The 10,836-nt window shown below is 31.7% G+C and overlaps 1 protein-coding gene across 1 annotated transcript in view; it reads right to left on the bottom strand.

The window, feature by feature from the left end:
• LOC112686228 (LIM/homeobox protein Awh) overlaps positions 1–10,836 on the bottom strand; it is a 47,653-nt gene that overhangs the window by 27,267 nt on the left and 9,550 nt on the right. Inside the window, exon 2 of the mRNA XM_025558429.1 lies at positions 7,471–7,575. Within this exon, the coding sequence (XP_025414214.1) occupies positions 7,471–7,575 (105 nt within the window). The remainder of the gene's footprint in view (positions 1–7,470; positions 7,576–10,836) is intronic.

Below are 10,836 nucleotides of genomic sequence, written 5' to 3'. Positions count from 1 at the left end.
CGTATGCGCGAATATATTATACTGTATGTGGATCTGTATATTGGTAACCAGATTCGTATAACAATATATATATATATATATACATGCCCGTACGGACTGGAAACCGGATGGATATCGAATAGGTGTACGGAACGATCGAGGGAGAAATAGAGAGCGAAGAGGGGTTGAGTGGGGAAAAAGAGGGGCGAGCGACGGACTGCAGAGAGGGAGAAGAAGAAAAAATGGGTACAGACGGTGATAAAAATATGTTTTTTCAACGTGAAAAATACGTGCCAGTCGCCACTGCCCCGTTTCAGCGGCGACCGACCGCCACAACTGCTGTGCCAACGGCTACGCGGTAAAATACAATATTTCGCCGAGGGGGGAAGCGCGTACGTGCATACGTAGCTAGACTATGTGAGAAGCGTTTTGCCCCCTTTCACGCGATCGAACAGCGCGCGTCCTTCCTCTCTGCCAGCTCTGTTCTCTCGGTAGCAGCCGTAGTAGCAGTCACGGTACGCTGGTCACCGGGTGACAGGTCGCCGCCGCCGCCGTCATCCTCCCTTCCGCCTAGTCCAATCGTCGCGCCACCGTCGCCCGAACATGTTGCCTTTTCACCGGCAACAACAAATTATCGTTGTTTTCACACACCGGTCCTCTACAGTCGTACCGTTTCCCCTCTCTTTCTCTCTCCGGTCCTCGTTTTTTTATTTTATTTATTTCGTGTACCCTCCGCAACGCATCCCTTTTCGTCTCGTTTTTTTTTTTTTTTTATTTTTCGTGTCATTGTACACATATATTCTTCGCCGCGCGTTATCCCACCATTTAAACAATATGGCCGTCATTGTCTTTTCCGTCGCCCGAGGACGACGCCCATCACATGCTCGTCATATTTTGTACTAATAATAATAATAATAATAATTATGACGGTTTGATACAATGCAACGTACCAAACCGGAACCACGTACTTAACGTATTATCGATGTACATTATGTATCGTATTTGTATCATTGTTATTGTGCTATACGCGTCAAACGGTGTGCAATGCCAGGTCGACGCGGGGGACGACTAACGGTGATGATCAGGGAGGTTACGCCACTAACACCTTAGTTGGGCAAATTTAATTTTAAGAATATTTCAAAACACTACGAGGATTCACATAACATAAATAATTCACTTTAAGAATTGCATTTAATCCGTTTCATTTTTACAAAGTTATAATATACATATAAACAGAAAAATTCAACAAATATAATAGATATTTAATATGGCGGATTTGTAAAATTGTTTTCAACCAATAGTAGTGATACATTAAATTTGACGGAAAGAAAAATGTTATGAGTGATTAATCATATTATACATTTTTAAGCATTTAATATTTTGTTCAAGTTATCGACTGCAGTTGGAGTTGCAATGTTCGATTGTATTTGAAATGTTTAAAGTTGTAAATATAATTTAGTTTCACATACTTCATGATATTTATCATAGGTGTATAAATAGATTATGAATAATAGTTATTAATTATATATATTTTCATAAATTAAGATTATTAAAGTTTGAAATTTAAACATGGATTCAATTGGTATATTACTCCAGACTATACATGTTGAAACTGATTATAATTTCTACTGTGTGGTATAATTTATCTATATAAATACTCTATATGTATTTTTAGATAACTTTTTACATAAATATTACAATATATTATTCAATAATTAAACTTTAAATATAAAATAAATAAATCTTGATATATAAAAATGATAGAGGGATTAGATTTTGATTTAAAAGTCATTAACAACCTCTTGTGCCAAACTCGAATCATACTTATGACGTAGTTATGTGTTTTCGATATTATATTTAATTATTTGCAATGGTTAAGTGGTATAGATATTTTATTATAATAATTATTTAAATATATGCATATAAACAGTAAAAATGTCATTGCATCGAGCGATAAGTGAAAAAACGATGAAAATTGTAATAATTAATATTATAGAATGTGCACCTGATACTAATGCATTTCGTATAATATACTTTAATTCGATCATAACTTATTATGACTACATTCTGTATAATTCTGAAAGGTTGCTTACTTTGGATTTTTTATGGATTTAATTCCAGATTAAATGGTTATATGGAAAAAAATTAATTTTAAAGGACACCTACATGGGTATGATTGAATTGCACTTGTGTTGATAAAAAGTAATGGTCAAACTTTACTGGGGTAAAAAGCAAGTAGTGGTCAAACCGAAAACGGTTGAAAAAAGGGTATGTCAACAAAAATATCATGCATTTAAAAAGTTATATTTTGAAAATTTTTTCCTTTCTACATATAGGCTTAGAACTGAAATTATTTTAATCATTATCATGGTTAAAAATGATTTCTTTATTCATGACATAAAATATTTTAATATATATATATATAAAATTGTCAGATATTATTACTATCATTACTATAATTTTTTTTCAATATATTTCAGCCATTTTTGTAGTATAAACTAACTTAATTCAAAAACTATAACCTGGTAATACGCTTTTGATCATATAAGTCAATATATTTTTCAATATTATACATTTTTTCTGGTACCATGTTGTTGAAGGTCTTATTTCAGTATTTTGCATCAAAAATATAAATATATATTTGTAATTGTGCCGTAGCGTTCATAAACGTAAGATTCGTAATATTTTTATAGTGGAAACAACATTTTTCGTGTTGTCTTGTATACGAAAATTGTTAGGCTAAGTCCAACAACACGGTTATATCAATTTTTATGCACATACTCGTACACGTGAACGTTTCTAATGGAAACCTGCCTTAAATTTTAAACCTTTTTTCAACTCGAGTGTAATTCGACCATTTTTTTTTTTAGATAATAAATAGAATTTGACCATCCGTCTACCCATCTACCCATTCGTCTAACTATCCCGTTTATTATATGTACTTACTCGTACTCGTATAATATGAACTCGAGGAAGATAATTATTCGAACAATTATTTTTAAACGATTTAAATACATATAACTATATACTAATAAATATGTGTTTGTGAGTATGTGTAATTACATAAATAATAATTATGGTTTTGGTGATTTAGATCATCATCATTATGTGGTGACACTATGAATATAATATAGGTGCAGGTATGGCCAATAACATTTTTCATTAGGAAAATTTAAATTTTCATTTAGGATACAAAGCCAAAGAGTGACTTATACACAATACACTACCTCGAGAACGTACGTGGTAATTGTAGCTACTACAGTAACTATACCTGGCTAGTAAATAATATACTCACTCTCTTCAAAAAAATAAAAACTATATAACATAAAATACAACTAGAACTACACGGGTAATTATAACTATGGATATTAGATAATAAATATTATTGGTTAATTTTATGTGAAAATATTTGTCATTTAGTTCTGTTTTATTCAATCATTCTTTTTACTTTTTAGTAATTATTTTTAATGATTTAAGCATAAATTTAAAACGAAGCTGGGTTTCGCAGGTCTGGCAATTGCCAGAATGGTCATAACCGTAAACACGCCTATGCTTATGAATCAGGAACTACTGAAAATCGAGAAAATGTAGTCAGCTGTAGTGATTAAATGTCTAATTGTATTGAAACTGTAACAGAAATACCGTAACCACATCAGTACACTCGTGCGTAATATACGAGTATGTATGTACTGCAAGATGTCACCCCTTACGTTATTGTACACCACAAACACATTGTACTATTTAATATAACAATTATATGTTGACCTCGACGCGCACTATGTTTTATATGGACGATAAAATCTTCTATTGAGCTGCACTCGAGACGCAGTGGTACTTGCCACGAAAATATATATTTATACTTTGCCGCACGGGAGTCATCCGCGAACAGCAGTTGGGTTTGCCGCGTGCCCACGAAACAGACATTGCGAATTTTGATTAAATTAAAGTACTCGATCCCGCCCCGATAATTCACGTACATGTTATTATATTATGCTTGAGTTCGTATGGACGGGGATGTGCGGGCAACAGTGTTTTGGCAAACGATTGTTGTACGCACATAATGTAATAATAATAATAATAATAATATTATACATATATATATATATATATATTTTTTTTTTCGCTACAAACTTCTATACATAAAACCGCAAACTATTACCATTGCATCATCATTGTGCGCATATTATATTATTACTACTACGGCACATACTTCCTCGTCACGGGCGGAATAGAGGGCGTACGTATTGTCCCTATATTATATACATAAATAAATACGATTCGTATACGCGTTTACTGACACATATTGTCAGCTGCGGCTACGTGTATGGTGTGTATGGTATAATATTATTGACGGGGGGGCGCGCTCGCAGAGACGAGTGGCTTTTTGACTTTTTTTTTCTTTTTTAATATATATACACCGAGAATTCACGCGTGTTACGGGTATACGCGTGTGTGCATGAGTACGGCCCGTATTATCGTAGTAAACGTAAAAAGGACGTTACAAATACGCGGACAATGGGTCGGTGGCGTTTGCGGTGAAAATACAAGAACCGTATGGACATGTGGACTCGTCGTCATCGTCGTTTTTGTATTTATTTGCTTATTTTTTGGCGTTCGTGGCTATTATTGCGGCAGCTGATACGACGACGACGACGACGGCGACGTGGTTTGGCGGTGGCGCGCGCGCGCACGTGAGTCCATTTATATCCATGTATTATACACTTATATACATTTAAACGCTTTTACGTACCCACAATTGAATTATTCTTTTATGTGTTATTGTACGTTATCGATACAATATGTTTATGCGCGTACGAAATAACCTCCGTCTTTCGATATAATGTACATCGTAGCATATAGTGGTACGGATACAATCGAACTATCAAAGTCAAAGATGTGGAATAATTACGGGCTAAATCACTTTAATGCAGCGTCGGCGGTTCTCCGGGGGAGGGCGGTGATGACACATCCAAATGAATTATTAATACGTATCGTAAGCATAATAAATAAAAAATATCTCTGTAACTTGTAATTCCAGTCCTAACCGTTGTCAGTAGTGACGTGTATTTAGATTTTTTATGGAGCGAGGGGATAATACAGAAAACTAGGATTTTTGGCTTCAGCCAATTAAGTAATGTATCTAAACAGTGTATTATATTATTACACCACCCTAAAAGCTCAATACAAATTAAATTAAAATACTGGTAAAAATTATAGTCATCACCGTGTTCACTAATAATAATCTAACTGTATTGCATCGAGTGTTGCACGTTCGTTATTGCGATAAGTTTCAACGAATAATGTACATACACTCGTATTTAGCAGTTAATACTTTCTAGAAAACCTTCAAACCATACTACCTACTACTCATCATTTTAAAATGCAATTATTACATTTTTAGAACACCTAATTATATTATTTCTTTATATAAATACCAGTTGATAAAATTAATCAGTTATGTACATTCAATTGCACATCTTAGGAATTATGCATTAAAAATATTCTTATTGGATAGTATTTTTTTTAAATATACAACACTAAGTTATCCTAACTGTCCACGATTGAATCTGTATAACCATCGGTATTACCAATTTTATTGTTAAAATTATTTTGTTGAGTTATGAGCTATTTGATAATTTTTAAAAGGATAACACAAATATTTCCTTGAATGCAATCGGGTTATGGTTTTGCAAATAAAAAACTAATACAGACGCGTGGTATGGTAGATTTAAAAAATAATATTATCTGATAAGAATATTTTAAACGCATAATTTAAAAGATACACAAAAGAATTTATATAATTGATTAACTGTATCGATTGATTCGTATGTAAAAAAATAATAAAATTAGATAATTAGATAATTTAAATAATTAAATAAGTTTAAAAATATATTATTTTTATTCAAATGATGAGTAATGTCATGTTTGACAGATTTCTGGAAATTATTAAATGTAGGTACTTTTAATTTCATGTACAACATTCTTAATTGAAACTTGACATGTTGAATTAAAACTCAGACTCCATAAGAACCTATCTTTGTACATTTATAATGTATTTCATTGAACACACAGTGTGAACAAAAAATACGAAAGAAATATAGGATAATATTTGCCGAAAATGTGATGAATTAATTATTCTAAACAAAACAATGACGTTCTCTTGTAATTGAAAATCATATAGTAGCACTTTCATCTTACCCAGTTTACATTTTCTATATTTTAAGTTGTATGCACCCAGTGCTGTTGAATGTTTATATCTATTGACGTCATAAACGATAAAAATTAATTACAAATTTTTATAATGACGCTAGATGCCGGTATAATATCTTAAACCCCTCGATTGATATGACTTTACCACTTAAGAAAAATTCCAATGTACTTATGCTTCCTTAACTCTTTCATAACACTTCAATAAAAAATTTATAATATCAGCCATATATTTTAACAGGTTATGTAAACGAAAATAATCTAAATTGACTATATATGATAAATTAACTTACATTTATTTATTATAACTAGAAGGGTAAAATATTTAACTGTGTGCACTTTCCTACTTTGCGATACTTTTAATTAAATTAATTATAATTTATAACTTATTATTGAAGTATTAATAAAACATAATTGTTTTGTTTAATAACAAATAATTATCGGTTATAGTTAATAGTAATAGTAAAATATTATTTTCCAATCATGGAATAATTAATACAGTATTAATACCTAGAAGTAAAAGTAAATAACTGTTAAGGCATTTTGAAATCGATTAATAGTGGAATTAGTAATAATTATTACTAATATATTATTATTAATTATTACTAATAATTATATTATATTTAATTATTACTAATATATATTATTAATTAGTAATAATTATTAGTAAATAATAGTTTTATTTTTATAATCGACTTTTTCAGCTCTCGATTTAATAGGACTATTAGTTATTACTAAGCCCTGGATTTTTATGCAAATGAATAATTTTTATAATCAGCTTATGAATCATTTTTGTTTTTGCATATTTTACATAATTGAGTAAATATGACAATAAATTGCATATTTTTATATAATAAATAAAAAATATTTTAACTATGTCTACTCTTATTTAAAAAAAGGCGGATAGACACTACTGTACGTTATACAAACCTACTTACATACGACCTAATTGAATGCTGAATTCTGTTCTTAAATTGTAAGAAAAATACCAGCTTTTGTACTCGAAAATTAAAATATTTTTTTATAATTTATTTTTGATATATTCTGAAGCACTCCTATAAAAATACACAAACAGAAATAGGTATATCATCTTAAACATTAGTCATACGCAAGTAAATACTTCAGAAATGTACAATATCGTTTCATATGCATAAGTTCATTTGTATAAGAACAACTGAAAAATCTATTGTATACTCGTACATATTATAATTGTTTTTTTTACATTGACGATGGTTAATAGTTCATGTAACGGTAAAAAAATATACCAATGCTGCTTGTGCTTACCTTGACGAATTGAAGTTCATACATTTCACGAAAATGTAAACTTTTGTTCTCACATAAAGCTTCTTCTGCAGTTAAATGTCTTGACTTGTCTACAGCAGTTTTCTCCTGCAATCACAATTGAAATTATATTAAAAAAATTTATAATAATTAATCACTATACAGAGCCACCGCAGGGGTATAAATACTGTGGTATGGTGTTTGGGGAACATCATATCGGTTGGATTTACAAAATAAATCACATAGTATATTTACGCATAACTAGATATACGTATACAAATATACATGTTAATCTTAATCGCAATCTTTACAGCGTAAGTACAAGTAAGTAAATAGAAGTATATTTTATGCCACTATATTTGGCCATAAATTTTTACGATTTTCATTGAACAAGACCCTAAAATTTTGAGTATATATAAACGTGAGTGCGTACATCTACAACATATCTATAATTTATACAAATGCATTTACGTATATATATATTTTATATTTATTGCAAACAAGAAACACATCAAATGTGGACCACGTCATATTTTACTAACGAACGATTGACATCTTTAGATCTGTCGTTATTAGAAACCAAACATAGATCGACGTACTATTAATATTGACGAACCGTTTTTTGCACCTTTCACCGACTAAATTGGATTATCTTAACTTTCCATCGCTATGAATTCAGTAAAATCTATATTAAACGGGTATTATAAATATATTTATAATATTTCAATTTTTCCTTTTCTAACGTTATACCGTGTTGTCTCATTCCACGTAGGAATATCACGTATACAACTACAATATGAAAGCATATAATTAATGAAATAGCCAATAAAAAAAACAAATAATTGACTATATGTATAAATTAAATATTAGATACCGTTTATTTTTTATTAATTTAATTATTAAATATGAAAATTCGAAGTACATATGATATGGATACAAAATAAATATATAAAAACAGTTCTACATGAGCGTATTATAGATTTATTATCTCATTATGTTAAAACACAAACAAAAACCCCCATAAAACCGTATATATAAAAAAGTTTATGTTTATGCAAAAATATTCATTAAACATTGCAATTTAATTTAGTGATGTTTGGTTTCACAAAAACAAAATAAACTATTTTATATATTAAAAATAATGAGACGCAAAATCATTGACTGGATGCAAAAATACTCATATATACCAGGTATTATATTCACGTATACTGCGATTATATATACCACATAATATATATTTTATGGGTAGGATTATTTTGTTTTTATCACTGTTAAAATGTTGACCATTAAATGTTTTACTGCTACTACACAGCTACTACTGTTTTACTTTAAGTGTCATGCTTAATGTATTTTTATTTTCTCGTATATATTATATTATTTTTTTTTTTTTTTTGTAGATCTGGCCATCCGAGGTTCCTATTATTACTGAACGTTTTCGACACACTTATCAGACATATATCGTAATCACACACATATATTACGTACGGTTAACTGTAGAAACCATTTAAACGTGACCGACGATATTTACAGATTTCTGCGTTTTGTCCACATATTAATAATAATATTATGTTTCAACGTAGACGTATAAATATGAGTTTTAGAGTGAGTATCTACCTTATATTATAACATGTACCTATAATATTATGTGTATAAAGTTCTATTATATTTTATCGAGTTGAATACAGTAGGTAATGGTATAATATGTTCGGGATTAAATTCAATTATAAATAACACTGGACGACTAGAAAGGATGGACCGTACGATAGAGGAAGGGGAGACGTATACAAGAATATAGCTATACTAAAATACTTATATTTCGCGTAAACAGGAAATTCTAAAAAAAAGTGAGGTGGAAGAAAAAAAAATAATAAATAAAATAGTCGGCGAGATGTAATAGCACAAAAGCAAAGGATGTGGGCAATATTTCGTCGGGGACTTGTAGTGGACAACTGGTACCATATATTCCGAACGCAGCATGACTTATTAGCGTACTTTGAATATTTTTAAATATACAATTTTTATTACACTTTTTTCCCCCTGCCTTCTTCTTCTTCCGCGTATTAACTCCGACGTGTTACAGAGTATTAAAAGCCGCAAAGCAACGGCAGCCGAGAAAAGGTGACATCGATAAATAAAATCTACACCGGTTCGCCCAGTAAATAATATTAATAACGTCGCGGACGCTCGTGTGATACAATGGCATACAGAGTGTTCAAACGTATTTTGAATATTCGTTTCCGCTCACGCTGAATTCAAATTCCAAAATAATAATCCAATAATAATTAATATATACGCATTTTGCATGGCAATCCGTACTATTTACATAAATGTTTTGAGTGTAATTTACTTGAAAATGTTAGTGTTCAAAATATAATTATAACTTAAGAAAAATAAGATTGTTTCATTTATTTAATTATGATCAAATATTCTTTATTTATAAACACCTCAATACCTTTATGGGATTATTTTTTACACACACGAAATATAACATACGAAAAATATCTAACCTGTCCTAAACTTTTGATAATCATACGAGTTCTCCCATTTTTCTTACGATTATCGTACGTTTTTCTGAACCTATTTTTTGTTATACCGATATCGGTATCGATCTTATATATATTTACCGGAATCATATAAACACTAGACGATATTCAAGCGAATCAACAGAAATGTTTGAATTAAAAAACTTTAAGAAATAAACGTGTATCTTGAAAATTAGCGTTTCCCGCTTTACACCTATGGCGAATTGCACACAATCGAATATTGTCCACGATACAAATGATCACGTTTCGCGATTCGTGGTCGATTTTAAATCAAGAACAATAGACCAGCTTCTGCGACACCGTTCGTTTACGCAGAGCGCGACGAATTGAACAATCGAAGAAAAACGCTTTTCTCCACATCTCTACGTGGCCTAAGTAAAGGGAATCCGTAAAAACATATGATGCGCGTGCACGCGCACGGCACGAAGGCAACGAGACGACTGGACAACGATATTTGAACGTCCTGTATGCGCGATGTACGCGCGCGCGTACGTGGATCGGTGGTGTAGCTCGGAGCAGCTCGCGCTCACCACCACGAACACGTTCAAGACGTGTAGAACAGGAGTCGCACGGCGGTTACGATGTATATGCGTGCTCGGACACCGGTGCGGGTACTGTACGCGCGCGTGTAAACGTGTGTAATACACGCCGGCGGTACACAGGTGGTGTGTGTACGTTTTACGTGTCCACCGCGCGCGCGCACATCTCGCCGGAGAGCTGCTGTTTTCCAAACGCATACCCGCGGTATACGCGCACAATATTCGTACGCTCAGCCCGTCGGTGTGTACGGCGTGTATTTACGGGTGTTATGCGTGCGCACACGTTG

Source organism: Sipha flava, unplaced genomic scaffold (assembly GCF_003268045.1).
Source record: "Sipha flava isolate LNK unplaced genomic scaffold, YSA_version1 301_pilon_pilon, whole genome shotgun sequence".
Lineage (NCBI taxonomy): Eukaryota > Metazoa > Arthropoda > Insecta > Hemiptera > Aphididae > Sipha > Sipha flava.
This window is presented reverse-complemented; position numbering and strand designations above follow the sequence as displayed.